General features: G+C 66.6%; 1 protein-coding gene across 6 annotated transcripts in view; it reads right to left on the bottom strand.

Moving 5' to 3' along the window:
- Positions 1–22,186, bottom strand: part of LOC133356587 (scm-like with four MBT domains protein 2) — a 56,300-nt gene that overhangs the window by 19,542 nt on the left and 14,572 nt on the right. For all 6 annotated transcript variants that reach the window (XM_061574181.1, XM_061574180.1, XM_061574178.1 and 3 more), the window contains exons 8-16: positions 21,775–21,876; positions 20,214–20,364; positions 18,832–18,914; positions 17,577–17,703; positions 16,335–16,448; positions 2,085–2,133; positions 1,289–1,359; positions 386–525; positions 88–197 (exon numbers count right to left, since the gene is read on the bottom strand). In XM_061574181.1, the coding sequence (XP_061430165.1) occupies positions 88–197; positions 386–525; positions 1,289–1,359; positions 2,085–2,133; positions 16,335–16,448; positions 17,577–17,703; positions 18,832–18,914; positions 20,214–20,364; positions 21,775–21,876 (947 nt within the window). The remainder of the gene's footprint in view (positions 1–87; positions 198–385; positions 526–1,288; positions 1,360–2,084; positions 2,134–16,334; positions 16,449–17,576; positions 17,704–18,831; positions 18,915–20,213; positions 20,365–21,774; positions 21,877–22,186) is intronic.

The following is a 22,186-nucleotide window of genomic DNA, read 5'->3' as shown; positions in this document are numbered from 1 at the left end:
TGTGAATGAGCGACTTTGCAAGCGAGATAATGAGCGAACTCGGCAACGAATGAACAAACAAGAGGGGAGAGGGGGGGGGGACGGTACTTGGCTTTGATCGTCTCCTCTTGACCTCCCCACTGCGGCTGCCCCTTTAGCTGTAGCTCGTGTAGGACACGGCTGGGCTTGTACGCGGAGTTGATGAGCAGCGACAGGACCTGCGCACGTCGCCACACCGAGACCATGACACAAACGGCGTCATCACGGTCATCGTCATGGTGGTTGTTGTTGTGGTCGTCATCGTGGTCGTCATCGTGGTCGTCATCGTGGTCGTAGTCATCGTCGTGGTGGTCACTGCGGTCGTGGTGGTGATCATGCTCTCATGCGAGACGAGGCCGGCCCTAACCTCCCGCAGGACGAGGACGCAGCTGCCCGGCCCGACCGACTGGGGGAGCTCGGCGATGCGGCCCTTGTTGAGGAACGGCCCTGAGAAGCAGCGGTGGTTGATGAAGATCTTGGGGCAGCAGTACTTGCCACTGCCGGGTCCTGGGGGCACACCGATCGCACGATCGCAAGGGCATCGCCGCGTCGACACGCGCGGACCGCATTTGCCTACCGTGCTGTCGGCCACACCAGCCTCGTCACAGGCACGGCCACGCAGCCACCGGGGAGCCAGTTTCTTAATTCGGTAAAAAATAAATGTCCCGATTAACTGTCCAGAGCAGTGCTTCCATGTGCACCGTGCCGATGATTCCACAAACCACGGCTGATTCCACCTCACCTATGGTGTCCCTCACTTCTACTGGGCTGTAAGGTGGCCATGAGAGGGGCGACAGATTATTGAATGAATCTGTGCGGAGCTTTGAGAGCACGGTCTCCTTGTCTGAACGGTGGGTATATTTTGGGTACCCTGTTTCTCGCGTGATATGCAGGAGGCTGTGGCTACGATCCTGACCCTGACGCCTGTATATATGGAGTTTTCATGTCTCTCTCCCCGTGTTCGCGTGGATTTTTCTCCGGGTAGTCCGTTTTTTTCCTCCACATTTAGAATCAAAGTGCGTTTAGAGCATTTTGCGGCTATAAATATCCACGTGATAAGCCACTTAATTGGGCTATCATTTGTGGCCAGGTCGCTTATGAAAAATAACTATATAGCTCAGTGGGTGTTAGCTAATAAAATAAAACATAGCTTTTAAATAGTCTCCCCTCTCTAGAGCCGATGTACCACCCATTAACAACGGACTTGACCGGAGCGTTCGTGAAGTCGCCCTGGGTGGATTAGCAGATCTCCCCTTCCGCCACCGTTTACCCGTGTCGCTTGGCTGCAGCGACAGCTCCCTCCGCGCCCGCGTCTCCCCCGCGGCAAATGGCACCGGCACTCTGCACACCGCAGAGCAGAGATCGGGCACACGCGGCGGGACGCGCCGTCGACGGCCGCCGGTGACCGTTCAGGCACGGTGACGTTCGGGGCATCGTCCCCTTACACCGCGTTCGCACTGCGCAGACACAGGTCAGGAAGCGCCACAGCGAGGCCACAGACACCGGCGAGTCTCTATTAAGAGCCAAGTGGGCGCCTTTCTAAAAGGCACGCTCACGGTCCAATGAATGAGCCCCCCCCTACGTGCGTGCGCGTGTGCGCGCGCGTCAACAATATGAAGTATCCCTACGAGCTGCATTGGCAGCATGGCCTTCTGGGAGCACACGGGTATTTTGAACAGCGTTGATGGGAACAAGCAAACTCTGGCCCGGTTTCAACATTCAGTGTCTCATCAGCAGAGTCAGGCTCGCTCGAGCCAATGCCGGTCGAACAAGACCGGAGAGGCCACCTCCAAACAGAGCGGCTGATCGACGATCATCGCCACGCTCGGCACTCTGTAAATCCACTACCGCACCGACCGATCGAGCGAGACGGTCGTCATCAACAGCTGCCGGACGCGGCAGCGAGTACCTAACGGGCCCGACGATGATGGCGAGATTCCGAGGGTCAAAACCCGTACGAGGTTTGCACGAAGACCCGCAAAGCTGTTGCAGTGAACTTCATCTATATTTTGTGTGCAGAGAAGAACGGACTCGTGTGCTCTCTGTGATCGCACGCGCTCTCTTACTGTTGCTTCGGCTGCACAACGGCAATCTTCCTGTGGGCGACGCCGACAGCTGCAAGACAGAAGAACACCCACGCCCGTCACCCTCTCCGCGGCGCGAGCAGTTTCCTCCACCGCCTCTAGCCCAATGGCTCGACCCGCTCGGTTGCTTCCACAGACTCGTGAGCAGCGGCGGCTCAAGTTAAACGCCTGGCTTGGGACGGCTCTCACTCGAGCCAGAGCCGAGCCGTGAGGATACAGGCCGTGCTCAACGAACGCAACCGGTTTGCGCTCCTCTCTGCTAGTTTCACGCCACGACCACCGCTACCACGTGAAGGGGATGCGCAGCGATCCGCGGCAAAAGTTTCCGGCTAGAAGCAGGGGCGCAACCTAACGGCGCCTGCTGCAACCCAGCCGAGTACCAGACTCAAAGTCAAGGGGTTAAAATCTCAGAGGCAGCGACGCGGTGAAAGCTGAGAACGGCGTCTCCCCGCGTCTCCCCCGCATCCCTGCCTGCATCACCACCGTGTCCCCCCAGCGTTTTCGCATGCACTTCCCCCCTATCTCCCCCGAGTCTCCCCTGCGTCTCCCCCGCGACTCCCCCACAACTTCCCCGGGTCTCCCCCACGTCTCCCCCATCTCCCCTGAATTAGTGCACGCATCTCCCCCGCACGCATCTCCCCTGCGTTAGTGCACGCATCTCCCCTGCGTTAGTGCACGCATCTCCCCCGCACGCATCTCCCCTGCATTAGTGCACGCATCTCCCCTGCATTAGTGCACGCATCTCCCCCGCACGCATCTCCCCCGCACGTTTCTCCCGTGTCCCCCCTGCATCTCCCTCGCATCACCCCGTGTCTCCCTCGTGTCTCCCTCGCGTCACCCCGCATCTCCCTCGCGTCACCCCACGTCTCCCTTGCGTCACCCCACGTCTCCCTCGTGTCACCCCGCGTCACCTCGCGTCACCCTCGCGTCACCCCGCGTCTCCCTCGCGTCACCCCGCGTCACCCTCGCGTCTCCCCGCGTCTCCCTCGCGTCACCCCGCGTCACCCCGCGTCACCCTCCCGTCACCCCGCGTCACCCCGCGTCACCCTCGCGTCTCCCTCGCGTCTCCCTCGCGTCACCCCGCGTCACCCTCCCGTCACCCCGCGTCACCCCGCGTCACCCTCGCGTCACCCTCGCGTCTCCCTCGCATCACCCCGCGTCACCCCGCGTCACCCTCGCGTCACCCCGCGTCTCCCTCGCGTCTCCCTCGCGTCACCCTCGCGTCACCTCGCGTCACCCTCGCGTCACCCTCGCGTCACCCCGCGTCTCCCTCGCGTCACCCTCGCGTCACCTCACGTCACCCTCGCGTCACCCCGCGTCTCCCCGCGTCACCCCGCGTCTCCCTCGCGTCACCCCGCGTCTTCCTCGCGTCACCCCACGTCTCCCTCGCGTCACCCCGTGTCTCCCTCGTGTCTCCCCCGCGTCTCCCTCGCGTCACCCCGCGTCTCTCTCGCGTCACCCCGCGTCTCCCTCACGTCACCCCGAGTCTCCCTCGCGTCACCCCGCGTCTCCCTCGCGTCACCCTCGCGTCACACCGCGTCTCCCTCACGTCACCCCGTGTCTCCCTCGTGTCTCCCTCGCGTCACCCCGCGTCTCCCTCGCGTCACCCTCGCGTCACACCGCGTCTCCCTCACGTCACCCCATGTCTCCCTCGTGTCTCCCTCACGTCACCCCGCGTCTCCCTCGCGTCACCCCGCGTCTCTCTCGCGTCACCCCATGTCTCTCTCGCGTCACCCCGTGTCTCCCTCGTGTCTCCCTCGAGTCACCCTCGTGTCTCCCTCGTGTCTCCCTCGCGTCACCCCGTGTCACCCTCGTGTCTCCTCCGCGTCTCCCCCGCGTCTCCCTCACGTCACCCCGCGTCTCCCTCGCGTCACTCCGCGTCTCCCTCGCGTCACCCCGCGTCTCCCTCGCGTCACCCCGCGTCTCCCCCGTGTCTCCCTCGTGTCACCCCGCGTCTCCCTCGCATCACCCCGCGTCTCCCTCGCGTCACCCCGCGTCTCCCTCGCGTCACCCCGCATCTCCCTCGCGTCACCCTGTGTCTCCCCCGCGTCTCCCTCGCGTCACCCCGCGTCTCCCTCGCGTCTCCCTCGCGTCACCCCGCGTCTCCCTCGCGTCACCCCGCGTCTCCCTCGCGTCTCCCTCGCGTCACCCCGTGTCTCCCCCGCGTCTCCCCCGCGTCTCCCTCGCGTTACCCCGCGTCTCCCTCGCGTCACCCCGTGTCTTCCCCACGTCTCCCTCGCGTCACCCCGTGTCTCCCCCGCGTCTCCCTCGCGTCACCCCGCGTCTCCCTCGCGTCACCTCGCGTCTCCCTCGCGTCACCCCGCGTCTCCCTCGCGTCACCCCGCGTCTCCCTCGCGTCACCCCGTGTCTCCCCCGCGTCTCCCCCGCGTCTCCCTCGCGTTACCCCACGTCTCCCTCGCGTCACCCTGCGTCTCCGTCGCGTCACCCCGCGTCTCCCTCGCGTCACCCCGTGTCTCCCGTGCGAGTCCCCCGTGTCTCCCTCGCGTCACACCGCGTCTCCCCCGTGTCTCCCTCGCGTCACACCGCGTCTCCCCCGTGTCTCCCTCGCGTCACCCCACGTCACCACGTGTCTCTCTCACGTCTCCCTCGTGTCTCCCTCGCGTCACCCCGCGTCTCCCCCGCGTCTCCCTCGCGTCACACCGCGTCTCCCTCGCGTCACCCCGCGTCTCCCTCGCGTCTCCCTCGCGTCACCCCCGCGTCTTCCTCGCGTCACCCCGCGTCTCCCTCGCGTCACCCTGTGTCTCCCCCGCGTCTCCCTCGCGTCACCCCGCGTCTCCCTCGCGTCTCCCTCGCGTCACCCCGCGTCTCCCTCGCGTCACCCCGCGTCTCCCTCGCGTCTCCCTCGCGTCACCCCGTGTCTCCCTCGCGTCACCCCGCGTCTCCCTCGCATCTCCCTCGCGTCACCCCGTGTCTCCCTCGCGTCACCCCGCGTCTCCCTCGTGTCTCCCTCGCGTCACCCCGTGTCTCCCTTGCGCCTCCCTCGCGTCACCCCGCGTCTCCCTCGTGTCTCCCTCGCGTCACCCCGTGTCTCCCTCGTGTCTCCCCCGCGTCTACCCCGCGTCACCCCGCATCTCCCTCGCGTCTCCCTCGCGTCACCCCGCGTCTCCCCCGTGTCTCCCTCATGTCACCCCGCGTCTCCCTCGCATCACCCCGCGTCTCCCTCGCATCACCCCGCGTCTCCCTCGCGTCACCCCGCGTCTCCCTCGCGTCACCCCGCGTCTCCCTCGCGTCACCCCGCGTCTCCCTCGCGTCACCCCGCGTCTCCCTCGCGTCACCCCGCGTCTCCCTCGCGTCACCCCGCGTCTCCCCCATGTCTCCCCCGCGTCTCCCTCGCGTCACCCCGCGTCTCCCTCGCGTCACCCCGCATCTCCCTCGCGTCACCCCGCGTCTCCCTCGTGTCTCCCTCGCGTCACCCCGCGTCCCCCTCGCATCACCCCGCGTCTCCCCCGCGTCACCCCGCGTCTCCCTCGCGTCACCCCGCGTCTCCCTCGTGTCTCCCTCGCGTCACCCCGTGTCTCCCTCGTGTCTCCCCCGCGTCTACCCCGCGTCACCCCGCATCTCCCTCGCGTCTCCCTCGCGTCACCCCGCGTCTCCCTCGCGTCACCCCGCGTCTCCCTCGCGTCACCCCGCGTCTCCCTCGCGTCTCCCTCGCGTCACCCCGTGTCTCCCTCGCGTCACCCCGCGTCTCCCTCGCATCTCCCTCGCGTCACCCCGCGTCTCCCTCGCGTCACCCCGCGTCTCCCTCGTGTCTCCCTCGCGTCACCCCGTGTCTCCCTTGCGCCTCCCTCGCATCACCCCGCGTCTCCCTCGTGTCTCCCTCGCGTCACCCCGTGTCTCCCTCGTGTCTCCCCCGCGTCTACCCCGCGTCACCCCGCATCTCCCTCGCGTCTCCCTCGCGTCACCCCGCGTCTCCCCCGTGTCTCCCTCGTGTCACCCCGCGTCTCCCTCGCATCACCCCGCGTCTCCCTCGCGTCACCCCCGCGTCTCCCTCGCGTCACCCCGCGTCTCCCTCGCGTCACCCCGCGTCTCCCCCATGTCTCCCCCGCGTCTCCCTCGCGTCACCCCGCGTCTCCCTCGCGTCACCCCGCGTCTCCCTCGTGTCTCCCTCGCGTCACCCCGTGTCTCCCTTGCGCCTCCCTCGCGTCACCCCGCGTCTCCCTCGTGTCTCCCTCGCGTCACCCCGTGTCTCCCTCGTGTCTCCCCCGCGTCTACCCCGCGTCACCCCGCATCTCCCTCGCGTCTCCCTCGCGTCACCCCGCGTCTCCCCCGTGTCTCCCTCGTGTCACCCCGCGTCTCCCTCGCATCACCCCGCGTCTCCCTCGCGTCACCCCGCGTCTCCCTCGCGTCACCCCGCGTCTCCCTCGCGTCACCCCGCGTCTCCCTCGCGTCACCCCGCGTCTCCCTCGCGTCAACCCCGCGTCTCCCCCATGTCTCCCCCGCGTCTCCCTCGCGTCACCCCGCGTCTCCCTCGCGTCACCCCGCATCTCCCTCGCGTCACCCCGCGTCTCCCTCGTGTCTCCCTCGCGTCACCCCGCGTCTCCCTCGCATCACCCCGCGTCTCCCCCGCGTCACCCCGCGTCTCCCTCGCGTCACCCCGCGTCTCCCTCGTGTCTCCCTCGCGTCACCCCGCGTCTCCCTCGCATCACCCCGCGTCTCCCCCGCGTCACCCCGCGTCTCCCTCGCGTCACCCCGCGTCTCCCTCGCGTCACCCCGCGTCTCCCCCATGTCTCCCCCGCGTCTCCCTCGCGTCACCCCGCGTCTCCCTCGCGTCACCCCGCATCTCCCTCGCGTCACCCCGCGTCTCCCTCGTGTCTCCCTCGCGTCACCCCGCATCTCCCTCGCGTCACCCTCGTGTCTCCCTCGCGTCACCCCATGTCTCCCTCGTGTCTCCCCCGCGTCTCCCCGCGTCTCCCTCGCGTCTCCCTCGCGTCACCCCCGCGTCTCCCCCGTGTCACCCCGCGTCTCCCTCGCATCACCCCGCGTCTCCCCCGCGTCTCCCTCGTGTCACCCCGCGTCTCCCTCGTGTCACCCCGCGTCTCCCTCGCATCACCCCGCGTCTCCCCCGCGTCTCCCTCGCGTCACCCCGCGTCTCCCTCGCGTCACCCCACGTCTCCCTCGCGTCACCCCCGCGTCTCCCCCATGTCTCCCCCGCGTCACCCCGCGTCTCCCTCGCGTCACCCCGCATCTCCCTCGTGTCACCCCGCGTCTCCCTCGTGTCTCCCTCGCGTCACCCCGCGTCTCCCTCGCGTCTCCCTCGTGTCTCCCTCGCGTCACCCCACGTCTCCCTCGTCTCCCTCGCGTCACCCTCGCGTCACCCCGTGTCTCCCTTGCGCCTCCCTCGCGTCACCCCGCGTCTCCCTCGTGTCTCCCTCGCGTCACCCCGTGTCTCCCTCGTGTCTCCCCCGCGTCTACCCCGCGTCACCCCGCATCTCCCTCGCGTCTCCCTCGCGTCACCCCGCGTCTCCCCCGTGTCTCCCTCGTGTCACCCCGCGTCTCCCTCGCATCACCCCGCGTCTCCCTCGCGTCACCCCGCGTCTCCCTCGCGTCACCCCGCGTCTCCCTCGCGTCACCCCGCGTCTCCCTCGCGTCACCCCGCGTCTCCCTCGCGTCACCCCGCGTCTCCCCCATGTCTCCCCCGCGTCTCCCTCGCGTCACCCCGCGTCTCCCTCGCGTCACCCCGCATCTCCCTCGCGTCACCCCGCGTCTCCCTCGTGTCTCCCTCGCGTCACCCCGCGTCTCCCTCGCATCACCCCGCGTCTCCCCCGCGTCACCCCGCGTCTCCCTCGCGTCACCCCGCGTCTCCCTCGTGTCTCCCTCGCGTCACCCCGCGTCTCCCTCGCATCACCCCGCGTCTCCCCCGCGTCACCCCGCGTCTCCCTCGCGTCACCCCGCGTCTCCCTCGCGTCACCCCGCGTCTCCCCCATGTCTCCCCCGCGTCTCCCTCGCGTCACCCCGCGTCTCCCTCGCGTCACCCCGCATCTCCCTCGCGTCACCCCGCGTCTCCCTCGTGTCTCCCTCGCGTCACCCCGCGTCTCCCTCGCGTCACCCTCGTGTCTCCCTCGCGTCACCCCATGTCTCCCTCGTGTCTCCCCCGCGTCTCCCCGCGTCTCCCTCGCGTCTCCCTCGCGTCACCCCGCGTCTCCCCCGTGTCACCCCGCGCCTCCCCCGCCTCACCCCGCGTCTCCCCCGCGTCTCCCTCGTGTCACCCCCGCGTCTCCCTCGTGTCACCCCGCGTCTCCCTCGCATCACCCCGCGTCTCCCCCGCGTCTCCCTCGCGTCACCCCGCGTCTCCCTCGCGTCACCCCACGTCTCCCTCGCGTCACCCCCGCGTCTCCCCCATGTCTCCCCCGCGTCACCCCCGCGTCTCCCTCGCGTCACCCCGCATCTCCCTCGTGTCACCCCGCGTCTCCCTCGTGTCTCCCTCGCGTCACCCCGCGTCTCCCTCGCGTCTCCCTCGTGTCTCCCTCGCGTCACCCCACGTCTCCCTCGTCTCCCTCGCGTCACCCCGCGTCACCCCGCGTCTCCCTCGTGTCTCCCTCGCGTCACCCCGCGTCTCCCCCGCGTCTCCCCCGCGTCTCCCCCGCGTCTCCCTCGCGTCACCCCGCGTCTCCCTCGCGTCACCCCACGTCTCCCTCGCGTCTCCCTCGCGTCACCCCACGTCTCCCTCGTGTCTCCCTCGCGTCACCCCGCGTCTCCCTCGCGTCTCCCTCGTGTCTCCCTCGCGTCACCCCACGTCTCCCTCGTCTCCCTCGCGTCACCCCGCGTCTCCCCCGCGTCTCCCTCGCGTCTCCCTCGCGTCACCCCGCGTCTCCCCCGCGTCTCCCTCGTGTCACCCCGCGTCTCCCACGCATCACCCCGCGTCTCCCCCGCGTCTCCCCCGCGTCACCCCGCGTCTCGCTCGCGTCTCCCTCGCGTCACCCCGCGTCTCCCCCGCATCACCCCGCGTCTCCCCCGCGTCTCCCCCGCGTCACCCCGCATCTCCCTCGCGTCTCCCTCGTGTCACCCCGCGTCTCCCTCGTGTCACCCCGCGTCTCCCTCGCATCACCCCGCGTCTCCCCCGCGTCTCCCTCGCGTCACCCCGCGTCTCCCTCGCGTCACCCCCCGTCTCCCTCGCGTCACCCCCGCGTCTCCCCCATGTCTCCCCCGCGTCACCCCGCGTCTCCCTCGCGTCACCCCGCATCTCCCTCGTGTCACCCCGCGTCTCCCTCGTGTCTCCCTCGCGTCACCCCGCGTCTCCCTCGCGTCTCCCTCGTGTCTCCCTCGCGTCACCCCACGTCTCCCTCGTCTCCCTCGCGTCACCCCCGCGTCACCCCGCGTCTCCCTCGTGTCTCCCTCGCGTCACCCCGCGTCTCCTCCGCGTCTCCCCCGCGTCTCCCTCGCGTCACCCCGCGTCTCCCTCGCGTCACCCCACGTCTCCCTCGCGTCTCCCTCGCGTCACCCCACGTCTCCCTCGTGTCTCCCTCGCGTCACCCCGCGTCTCCCTCGCGTCTCCCTCGTGTCTCCCTCGCGTCACCCCACGTCTCCCTCGTCTCCCTCGCGTCACCCCCGCGTCACCCCGCGTCTCCCTCGCGTCTCCCTCGCGTCACCCCGCGTCTCCCCCGCGTCTCCCTCGTGTCACCCCGCGTCTCCCACGCATCACCCCGCGTCTCCCCCGCGTCTCCCCCGCGTCACCCCCGCGTCTCGCTCGCGTCTCCCTCGCGTCACCCCGCGTCTCCCCCGCCTCACCCCCCGTCTCCCCCGCGTCTCCCCCGCGTCACCCCGCATCTCCCTCGCGTCTCCCTCGCGTCACCCCGCGTCTCCCCCGCGTCTCCCCCGCGTCACCCCGCATCTCCCTCGCGTCTCCCTCGCGTAACCCCGCGTCTCCCCCGCGTTTCCCTCGTGTCACCCCGCGTCTCCCTCGCATCACCCCGCGTCTCCCCCGCGTCACCCCGCGTCTCCCTCGCGTCACCCCGCGTCTCCCCCGCGTCACCCCGCGTCTCCCTCGCGTCACCCCGCGTCTCCCCCATGTCTCCCCCGCGTCTCCCTCGCGTCACCCCGCGTCTCCCTCGCGTCACCCCGCATCTCCCTCGCGTCACCCCGCGTCTCCCTCGTGTCTCCCTCGCGTCACCCCGCGTCTCCCTCGCGTCACCCTCGTGTCTCCCTCGCGTCACCCCATGTCTCCCTCGTGTCTCCCCCGCGTCTCCCCCACGTCACCCCGCGTCTCCCTCGCGTCTCCCTCGCGTCACCCCGCGTCTCCCCCGTGTCACCCCGCGTCTCCCTCGCATCACCCCGCGCCTCCCCCGCGTCTCCCTCGTGTCACCCCGCGTCTCCCTCGCGTCACCCCACGTCTCCCTCGCGTCTCCCTCGCGTCTCCCTCGCATCACCCCGCGTCTCCCCCGCGTCTCCCTCGCGTCACCCCGCGTCTCCCTCGCGTCACCCCACGTCTCCCTCGCGTCTCCCTCGTGTCTCCCTCGCGTCACCCCACGTCTCCCTCGTCTCCCTCGCGTCACCCCGCGTCACCCCGCGTCACCCCGCGTCTCCCTCGCGTCTCCCTCGCGTCACCCCGCGTCTCCCTCGTGTCACCCCCGCGTCTCCCCCATGTCTCCCCCGCGTCACCCCGCGTCTCCCTCGCGTCACCCCGCATCTCCCTCGTGTCACCCCGCGTCTCCCTCGTGTCTCCCTCGCGTCACCCCGCGTCTCCCTCGCGTCTCCCTCGTGTCTCCCTCGCGTCACCCCACGTCTCCCTCGTCTCCCTCGCGTCACCCTCGCGTCACCCCGTGTCTCCCTTGCGCCTCCCTCGCGTCACCCCGCGTCTCCCTCGTGTCTCCCTCGCGTCACCCCGTGTCTCCCTCGTGTCTCCCCCGCGTCTACCCCGCGTCACCCCGCATCTCCCTCGCGTCTCCCTCGCGTCACCCCGCGTCTCCCCCGTGTCTCCCTCGTGTCACCCCGCGTCTCCCTCGCATCACCCCGCGTCTCCCTCGCGTCACCCCGCGTCTCCCTCGCGTCACCCCGCGTCTCCCTCGCGTCACCCCGCGTCTCCCTCGCGTCACCCCGCGTCTCCCTCGCGTCACCCCGCGTCTCCCCCATGTCTCCCCCGCGTCTCCCTCGCGTCACCCCGCGTCTCCCTCGCGTCACCCCGCATCTCCCTCGCGTCACCCCGCGTCTCCCTCGTGTCTCCCTCGTGTCACCCCGCGTCTCCCTCGCATCACCCCGCGTCTCCCCCGCGTCACCCCGCGTCTCCCTCGCGTCACCCCGCGTCTCCCTCGCGTCACCCCGCGTCTCCCTCGCATCACCCCGCGTCTCCCCCGCGTCACCCCGCGTCTCCCTCGCGTCACCCCGCGTCTCCCTCGCGTCACCCCGCGTCTCCCCCATGTCTCCCCCGCGTCTCCCTCGCGTCACCCCGCGTCTCCCTCGCGTCACCCCGCATCTCCCTCGCGTCACCCCGCGTCTCCCTCGTGTCTCCCTCGCGTCACCCCGCGTCTCCCTCGCGTCACCCTCGTGTCTCCCTCGCGTCACCCCATGTCTCCCTCGTGTCTCCCCCGCGTCTCCCCGCGTCTCCCTCGCGTCTCCCTCGCGTCACCCCACGTCTCCCTCGTGTCTCCCTCGCGTCACCCCGCGTCTCCCTCGCGTCTCCCTCGTGTCTCCCTCGCGTCACCCCACGTCTCCCTCGTCTCCCTCGCGTCACCCCGCGTCACCCCGCGTCTCCCTCGCGTCACCCCGCGTCTCCCCCGCGTCTCCCTCGTGTCACCCCGCGTCTCCCACGCATCACCCCGCGTCTCCCCCGCGTCTCCCCCGCGTCACCCCGCGTCTCGCTCGCGTCTCCCTCGCGTCACCCCGCGTCTCCCCCGCATCACCCCGCGTCTCCCCCGCGTCACCCCGCATCTCCCTCGCGTCTCCCTCGCGTCACCCCGCGTCTCCCCCGCGTCTCCCCCGCGTCACCCCGCATCTCCCTCGCGTCTCCCTCGCGTTACCCCGCGTCTCCCCCGCGTTTCCCTCGTGTCACCCCGCGTCTCCCTCGCATCACCCCGCGTCTCCCCCGCGTCACCCCGCGTCTCCCTCGCGTCACCCCGCGTCTCCCCCGCGTCACCCCGCGTCTCCCTCGCGTCACCCCGCGTCTCCCCCATGTCTCCCCCGCGTCTCCCTCGCGTCACCCCGCGTCTCCCTCGCGTCACCCCGCATCTCCCTCGCGTCACCCCGCGTCTCCCTCGTGTCTCCCTCGCGTCACCCCGCGTCTCCCTCGCGTCACCCTCGTGTCTCCCTCGCGTCACCCCATGTCTCCCTCGTGTCTCCCCCGCGTCTCCCCCACGTCACCCCGCGTCTCCCTCGCGTCTCCCTCGCGTCACCCCGCGTCTCCCCCGTGTCACCCCGCGTCTCCCTCGCATCACCCCGCGCCTCCCCCGCGTCTCCCTCGTGTCACCCCGCGTCTCCCTCGCGTCACCCCACGTCTCCCTCGCGTCTCCCTCGCGTCTCCCTCGCATCACCCCGCGTCTCCCCCGCGTCTCCCTCGCGTCACCCCGCGTCTCCCTCGCGTCACCCCACGTCTCCCTCGCGTCTCCCTCGTGTCTCCCTCGCGTCACCCCACGTCTCCCTCGTCTCCCTCGCGTCACCCCGCGTCACCCCGCGTCACCCCGCGTCTCCCTCGCGTCTCCCTCGCGTCACCCCGCGTCTCCCTCGTGTCACCCCCGCGTCTCCCCCATGTCTCCCCCGCGTCACCCCGCGTCTCCCTCGCGTCACCCCGCATCTCCCTCGTGTCACCCCGCGTCTCCCTCGTGTCTCCCTCGCGTCACCCCGCGTCTCCCTCGCGTCTCCCTCGTGTCTCCCTCGCGTCACCCCACGTCTCCCTCGTCTCCCTCGCGTCACCCTCGCGTCACCCCGTGTCTCCCTTGCGCCTCCCTCGCGTCACCCCGCGTCTCCCTCGTGTCTCCCTCGCGTCACCCCGTGTCTCCCTCGTGTCTCCCCCGCGTCTACCCCGCGTCACCCCGCATCTCCCTCGCGTCTCCCTCGCGTCACCCCGCGTCTCCCCCGTGTCTCCCTCGTGTCACCCCGCGTCTCCCTCGCATCACCCCGCGTCTCCCTCGCGTCACCCCGCGTCTCCCTCGCGTCACCCCGCGTCTCCCTCGCGTCACCCCGCGTCTCCCTCGCGTCACCCCGCGTCTCCCTCGCGTCACCCCGCGTCTCCCCCATGTCTCCCCCGCGTCTCCCTCGCGTCACCCCGCGTCTCCCTCGCGTCACCCCGCATCTCCCTCGCGTCACCCCGCGTCTCCCTCGTGTCTCCCTCGCGTCACCCCGCGTCTCCCTCGCATCACCCCGCGTCTCCCCCGCGTCACCCCGCGTCTCCCTCGCGTCACCCCGCGTCTCCCTCGTGTCTCCCTCGCGTCACCCCGCGTCTCCCTCGCATCACCCCGCGTCTCCCCCGCGTCACCCCGCGTCTCCCTCGCGTCACCCCGCGTCTCCCTCGCGTCACCCCGCGTCTCCCCCATGTCTCCCCCGCGTCTCCCTCGCGTCACCCCGCGTCTCCCTCGCGTCACCCCGCATCTCCCTCGCGTCACCCCGCGTCTCCCTCGTGTCTCCCTCGCGTCACCCCGCGTCTCCCTCGCGTCACCCTCGTGTCTCCCTCGCGTCACCCCATGTCTCCCTCGTGTCTCCCCCGCGTCTCCCCGCGTCTCCCTCGCGTCTCCCTCGCGTCACCCCGCGTCTCCCCCGTGTCACCCCGCGTCTCCCTCGCATCACCCCGCGTCTCCCCCGCGTCTCCCTCGTGTCACCCCGCGTCTCCCTCGTGTCACCCCGCGTCTCCCTCGCATCACCCCGCGTCTCCCCCGCGTCTCCCTCGCGTCACCCCGCGTCTCCCTCGCGTCACCCCACGTCTCCCTCGCGTCACCCCCGCGTCTCCCCCATGTCTCCCCCGCGTCACCCCGCGTCTCCCTCGCGTCACCCCGCATCTCCCTCGTGTCACCCCGCGTCTCCCTCGTGTCTCCCTCGCGTCACCCCGCGTCTCCCTCGCGTCTCCCTCGTGTCTCCCTCGCGTCACCCCACGTCTCCCTCGTCTCCCTCGCGTCACCCCGCGTCACCCCGCGTCTCCCTCGTGTCTCCCTCGCGTCACCCCGCGTCTCCCCCGCGTCTCCCCCGCGTCTCCCCCGCGTCTCCCTCGCGTCACCCCGCGTCTCCCTCGCGTCACCCCACGTCTCCCTCGCGTCTCCCTCGCGTCACCCCACGTCTCCCTCGTGTCTCCCTCGCGTCACCCCGCGTCTCCCTCGCGTCTCCCTCGTGTCTCCCTCGCGTCACCCCACGTCTCCCTCGTCTCCCTCGCGTCACCCCGCGTCACCCCGCGTCTCCCTCGCGTCTCCCTCGCGTCACCCCGCGTCTCCCCCGCGTCTCCCTCGTGTCACCCCGCGTCTCCCACGCATCACCCCGCGTCTCCCCCGCGTCTCCCCCGCGTCACCCCGCGTCTCGCTCGCGTCTCCCTCGCGTCACCCCGCGTCTCCCCCGCGTCTCCCACGCATCACCCCGCGTCTCCCCCGCGTCTCCCCCGCGTCACCCCGCATCTCCCTCGCGTCTCCCTCGCGTCACCCCGCGTCTCCCCCGCGTCTCCCCCGCGTCACCCCGCATCTCCCTCGCGTCTCCCTCGCGTTACCCCGCGTCTCCCCCGCGTTTCCCTCGTGTCACCCCGCGTCTCCCTCGCATCACCCCGCGTCTCCCCCGCGTCACCCCGCGTCTCCCTCGCGTCACCCCGCGTCTCCCCCGCGTCACCCCGCGTCTCCCTCGCGTCACCCCGCGTCTCCCCCGTGTCTCCCCCGCGTCTCCCTCGCGTCACCCCGCGTCTCCCTCGCGTCACCCCGCATCTCCCTCGCGTCACCCCGCGTCTCCCTCGTGTCTCCCTCGCGTCACCCCGCGTCTCCCTCGCGTCACCCTCGTGTCTCCCTCGCGTCACCCCATGTCTCCCTCGTGTCTCCCCCGCGTCTCCCCCACGTCACCCCGCGTCTCCCTCGCGTCTCCCTCGCGTCACCCCGCGTCTCCCCCGTGTCACCCCGCGTCTCCCTCGCATCACCCCGCGCCTCCCCCGCGTCTCCCTCGTGTCACCCCGCGTCTCCCTCGCGTCACCCCACGTCTCCCTCGCGTCTCCCTCGCGTCTCCCTCGCATCACCCCGCGTCTCCCCCGCGTCTCCCTCGCGTCACCCCGCGTCTCCCTCGCGTCACCCCACGTCTCCCTCGCGTCTCCCTCGTGTCTCCCTCGCGTCACCCCACGTCTCCCTCGTCTCCCTCGCGTCACCCCGCGTCACCCCGCGTCACCCCGCGTCTCCCTCGCGTCTCCCTCGCGTCACCCCGCGTCTCCCTCGTGTCACCCCGCGTCTCCCACGCATCACCCCGCGTCTCCCCCGCGTCTCCCTCGCGTCACCCCACGTCTCCTTCGCGTCTCCCACGCATCACCCCGCGTCTCCCCCGCGTCTCCCTCGCGTCACCCCACGTCTCCTTCGCATCTCCCTCGCGTCACCCCGCGTCTCCCTCGTGTCTCCCTCGCGTCACCCCGCGTCTCCCTCGCGTCTCCCTCGTGTCTCCCTCGCGTCACCCCACGTCTCCCTCGTCACCCTCGCGTCACCCCGCGTCACCCTCGCGTCTCCCTCGCGTCTCCCTCGCGTCTCCCTCGCGTCACCCCGCGTCTCCCCCGCGTCTCCTTCGTGTCACCCCGCGTCTCCCACGCATCACCCCGCGTCTCCCCCGCGTCTCCCCCGCGTCTCCCTCGCGTCACCCCGCGTCTCCCTCGCGTCTCCCTCGCGTCACCCCGCGTCTCCCTCGCGTCACCCCGCGTCTCCCCCGCGTCACCCCGCGTCTCCCCCGCGTCTCCCACGCATCACCCCGCGTCTCCCCTGCATCTCCCCCGCGTCTCCCTCGCGTCACCCCGCGTCTCCCTCGCGTCTCCCTCGCATCACCCCGCGTCTCACTCGCGTCACCCCGCGTCTCCTTCGCGTCACCCCGCGTCTCCCTCGCATCACCCCGTGTCTCCCTCGCATCACCCCGCGTCTCCCTCGCATCACCCCGCATCTCCCTCGCGTCACCCCGCGTCTCCCTCGCGTCACCCTCGCGTCACCCCGCGTCTCCCTCGCGTCACCCCGCATCTCCCTCGCGTCACCCCGCGTCTCCCTCGCGTCACCCCGCGTCTCCCTCGCGTCACCCCGCGTCTCCCTCACGTCACCCCGTGTCTCCCGTGCGAGTCCCCCGTGCGTCCCCGGTGCTCACGTGGGGAGCGACGGGGCGCCCGCAGCGGGTAACCGTTGGACTCACTCCACCCGACGGGGAAGATGTCCATGGAGCGCACGTCCACTATGCAGTCAGGCTGCGGCTGCTGCAGGCCTGCACGCACACGCGTGGCACAAAACGGACGGGCAAGCTGCAAGCCAATGCACAGAGAGAGCCTCTCTCCGCTCCCTGCTGGAGGAGTCGAACGCGCAAGGGAACGTGGGCACAGAGAAGCCCTGCGCGGATTTCTTCCTCTCGTTACCACTGCGTTGTGTACCCGGGAGAGCCTCGCGAAAGCTTGGCAGAGTCCTGCCAGTAAATTGTCAGCAGCGGGGATGTTTGGCCAATTCCAGTTAAATGCAGGCAGACCTTGCATAGCACGACTCCATAGAACACGGATTTATTACAGCACTCTTTGCCCCGTACAATTTAATAAAAGGAAAACAAAATAGTGCTTAGGAGAATCATACCCACCCCCATCATTCAATCAGCCAATGAGAGCGACCCACGCTCTCAGCCAATCAGACCCCACACTCACGATTCGATTATCACGATGACATTTTTAAAAATCTATTTAGTCAGGTGAGAACTCACGAGACCAAGATCAAGTCTCACTACGCCTAAAAGAAACCTCAGCATAGAAATGTAGACCTAAGGCATCGCAAAGACAACGGAGGGCCTGCAACCCTTCTCTGAGAGTGACCCCGGACTGGGAGAGAATCAGCAGCTCCTCCAACCTCCTCTCTCACCGCTGCCATGTCGGAGTACAGTAGAATGCTTTCGTGAGTACAGTACGTAATGCTTACTTGATGGTGTTATAAGAATGTATTATTTTTAGCTATGAACTAATGATTACCATCTGTATTATTATTGGCGCCATTACCGATACCCCGAAGAAGCCCTCATAAATATTGCTCATACGTAACAAATAACACTGTCGGGAACGCATCCCCACTTACAACAATGGAATAACGACCCCTTTTAGTGCTGATTCGGCGAGTGCTCACTTCTCCAGGAACGCATCTCGAGCGATAAAGCGAGAGCTGCCTCGACATTGGTGGGGTGGGGGGTTCATTATGAGGAGGAAACCGCAGAACCCTGAAGAAAAACACGCAGAAGAAGGGGTGAGAGAGAGAGAACGTACAAGCCCCATGCAGAAAGGCACCCCGAGTCGGGAATCGAACCCGAGGCTCTGCCGCCCAACAATTAAAAATACCACCACCACCGCCACCGCCACCTTACCTTCCAGACGCAGCCACATGAGGTGGTGGCGGAGGTGTGTGACGGTGGCCACGCACAGCTCGCTGGGAAGCAGCGGGTTCACCCCCTCCAGGCGCATCCCCTGGATGAACCCGTGCTGCGGCTCGTCCTGCGGCACACGCATGCACACGCGCACGTTCACCATCGCCATCGCGAGCACATTTGGTACCGCCGGCTATCGTTGTAACGTGCGCGGGGGCAATCCCAGGAAGGGGGAGATGTTGCCGAGTGTGTAATGGTAGTCGAGTCCAGTCCGTTCTCCTGTAACGCGTGTTGCTTTCATAACGCGTGCCGGATATAACGCGAGGAATGCATTCGGGAACATTTTTTTTTATTACGCGGATGCGAATATGGGTATAACGCGATCGAGTGAATAAGCAGTAGTGCGGCTGCCTTGGCATAGCATCCCAGAAGGTGGGATGCTGCTGGATGCTTCTAGATGCTACCCATGCACCTCAGTCTTTGTTCATCTTGCGTACGCATCTCACGTGTTGTCGCGGACCGTGCTTTACCCTACATTGCATATAATTTATTAGAACGCGATTTTTACATAACGTGGTGTCCTTCAGAAGCACAACTACTACTGCCACGTTACAGGAGAATAGACTGTATAATAGATGACGTTTCAGGCAATGGCCCTTCTTCACAGCACAAGTACTCAGAGTCGTTCTTGTCCGGAACGTCGGGTGCTAATTGGGCCCGTTTATCGCGTTATAGGTGAGCAGACTGTAATTTGCGGGGTAATTTTTCAAATTTTACAAATGTTGTCCATGACGCCCCCTTTTTTTGAATGACGTCACAGGATCCTTAACCGTCCACCGTGAAACGGACGGGCGCGTACATTTACCGTTCGCATCCCCGCAGCATTAACCAGGGCGGCCGCCGGATTCGAACCGCGAACCTCGAACAAACGAGCGGAGAAAAGCGCTGCACACAGCTGGGCGACCACTGCCTCCCGGTGCGGCGTGGACAGGGGGCGGCGTCTCCGCCGGTGGAGGCCTGGAGGTCGCGGCAACTGTTGCCAGCAACGCATTCACCGTGAGCGACCGTGGCAACTCGGCGGGCAATCGACCAACCACACGCACGAACACTAGGAAATAACATAGGCCTTGTCTTTAGGCAAATGTGATCTACTTGCTGTACTGCCACCTCTTGGCCACTTTGCAGTCCAGCGGAGCGGCCCTGCCTCTGCCGTGGCTTCCCACGAATGTGACGGCGCACGGGAAGTGAAGCGTACCGTCAGGAAGCACGAACCAGGCGCCGCCTCCGCTCCCGAGCTCTTCAAGTACTCGGCCCAGTCAAAATCCTGTCCCTCATAGCCTGCCGCTCGCACACCACGCACACCACGCACACCAACACACACCGGCGCTCGTGAGCACGCACGCACCAGGATGCCTCCGTGTAGCCTCTTGCAGACTGTCGGGCCGAATGCCATTAGCGAGCAGCACCTGCGAAGGCGAGAATGGCACACAAGGGGGTGGTGTGGCCAGTGCCACGTCCGGCTACTTTGGTCTCCCAGGGCTGATGTTTTATACACAATGCACCAGGTACTCATTTCAGGCTGTGTCGACCTAGCAGAGGCCCGTGACTAAGACACATACACGCACTTACACACTACCAAACACACACAACAAATATAACAAAAATGCCCGTATAGCCTTAACAGACTGTTGGGACAAGTGCTGTTAGCAAGCACCGATGAAGGTCGGCACAGCACACGAGGGGGTGGGTGGCCAGCACCACGCCCGGCCGCCTTTGTCTGCCCAGTGGCGATGTTTACACACTACACTAGGTACTCAGTTAAGGCTGAGTCGACATAGGGCATTCACAAACACAACACAGACATAACGAGTGCAGACACATACACAACAGCCGCCAATCGCAACTAGGTGATGGTGACGTTACTATAGTGCTGGTGCCAGGCTAGGTGCACTTTGAGGGCACTTAAAGAGACGGTGAGACAAATCCCTATTCCCTACAAGTTTGGAAAATGTTCTGCCAACATTTACATAAAAGTGGTTCCCGTAGTGGCGCACACGCAGATGCAGCACACACAAATGTGGCACACACAAACACACACGGACGTGACACACGCAAACACACACGGACGTGACACACGCAAACACACACGGACGTGACACACGCAAACACACACGGACGTGACACACGCAAACACACACGGACATGACACACACAAACACACGGACGTGACACACGCACACCCTGTGTTCCAGCACGACGCAGGCCGAGGCCTGGGGATCCTGCAGGTTTGTGGGCGCTCACAGAGGTGCCCACGGGATGGAAGGACAGGAATGGCCTTCTCCCACAATGGATGTGGCACACACACCTCTGATGAGCACGGTTGGCTCGGTACGGCACGAAAGAGGTTGAACATACATACGCACAATGCATCAAATGCACCCATTCGTGCAACTGGTCAAAATTCTCTCCACGGGTCCTGAAAGATAGTCTTGGGACTCGGCGAGTCTCGCCTCACGACGGACACAACTACCGATGCAGGCAAACGGCGTAAACACTGCCAGGACAAACCTACGGCATAGTTTCGCCCGTGGCACTGCCACACCGGCGGTTTGGTTCTCAGATCCACAATTGCCATACCGGGGGGCGGCGTGCAGGGCACCCCGTTCTTGAGGCTCCACTGCGCTGGCAGAGCGATGGGGCCATCGAGGGAACACACGAGGGGGGCGAGCGGCGCCACCTCCCCACCCGCCGCGTCCATCTCCACCACGAAAAACCGCTCGCTTAGCACCTGACACAAGCACAAAAACAAAACCCCCCCCCCCCCCCCCCCGGAGAGCCTTAACAGACTGCTGGGGCAAGTACTGTTAGCGAGCGGTACCTGTGAAGGCCGGCACGGCGCACGAGAGGGTGGGCCTGGCCAGCACCACGTCCGACACACACTGTGACGTGCGCACACACACACTGTAATGCACACACATGCACAAACAAGACAACGATCCCCCGTTATAGCCTTAACAGACTGCTGGGGCAAGTTCCGTTAGCGAGCACCTATGAAAGCCGGCATGGCACACGAAGAGGTGGGGGGCCAGCACCAGGATCGACCGTCTTTGTCTCCCTAGTAGTGATGTTTACACATCACAACAGGTGCTCATTTGAGGCCGAGTCGACCTAGGGGAGGCCCAGGACCGGTTCAGATGATCGTCACTGGTCTTGGCCATGATAGGGAATTGAACGCCAGTCACCGGGTTAGTAGCACAGTGTACAAACCACTGTGCAACCGCTCCCCACAGGCAAAAGCACGCACGCAAACACACACAAACACACGCAAACACATACGAAAACACACACACGCAAACACGCACAAACACACGCAAACACATACGAAAACACACGCACGCAAACACACACAAACACACGCAAACACATACGAAAACACACGCACGCAAACACACACAAACACACGCAAACACATACGAAAACACACGCACGCAAACACACACAAACACACGCAAACACATACGAAAACCCACACACGCAAACACGCGCTTGCAGCAAGTCTGTCTTGCGGTGAACTGGTCTTCGCCATGGTAACGTCAAATGAGAACTACTCCCGAGGTGTTAGCTGTACCAAGACGAGAGGGCCTGCCACAGGCTTGAGCTCGTCTGGGCGGTGGTGGTCTTCCTAGGATTGCTTAGGATTCAGCGGAAACGCCTAAGGCTCAAAGAACAAAACGAATGCCACATTCACGCTGGCAAGTAAGATTGAAGGGCCAGGTTCCACTGTGCAGCCCAGGCCTTCACCTATGACAGACATGATATGTTTAATGATTACATAAATACTGGATTAGGAAGACTCAAATTGATTATATAAATCTGATTTTTATATTTTCTCTTTGTTTCTCTGCCTTATATATTTATTGTATTCTATAAACTAAACCATGTTTAAAAAAAAAACCGGAGGACCCGGAGGAAACTCCACGTGACCACCACAGGGAGAGAGAACACGCAAACCCACGACCTCCGGCATACCCAGGCGAAGGGAGTCAGCGTCTCGCCACCGCAGCGCCCCGCGGTGGCGAGAGGCAGAAAAGGAGCGGGAGAGTAGCTCCCTCTCTCATCTGAGCTGCATACCCGTGCCAGCGGCAGGAGCCAGCGGCAGGAGCCAGCGGCCGTTGTCGCTGTGCGTCGGCGAACGCACCTTGGTGACTGTGGCCGGGGCGATGCTGAAGGGCAGTGTTGGGTGCACGGCCTCCAGCTTCATGCCCTGGCTGAAGCGATGGCTTCGCGATTCCGCCACCTCCTGGAGACAAAACGGACAATCAAGTCGCACGTCAAGTGCCCGGGGCGGTGACGCACGGGCCCAGCGGCCGGCAAAGCGCGTTTGATGCTCGATTATTGCAATGCACTCCTCTACGGGACGTCTAGCAAAAAACAACAGCAAGCTGCAGCCTGTACAAAATTCTTCGGCACATGACGTGTCGTGACGGGTACTGGAAGATCCGACCATGTCTATCCGGTGCTTGCTGAGCTGTATTGACTTCCGGTTGCTGAACGAGGTGTTATAAGGTCGCACTCATTCCACACAAAGCGCTTGCCACAAATGAACCACA

The sequence above is a fragment of the Lethenteron reissneri genome, chromosome 54 (genome assembly GCF_015708825.2).
Source record: "Lethenteron reissneri isolate LAM-NWPU_2019-01 chromosome 54, ASM1570882v1, whole genome shotgun sequence".
Lineage (NCBI taxonomy): Eukaryota > Metazoa > Chordata > Hyperoartia > Petromyzontiformes > Petromyzontidae > Lethenteron > Lethenteron reissneri.
This window is presented reverse-complemented; position numbering and strand designations above follow the sequence as displayed.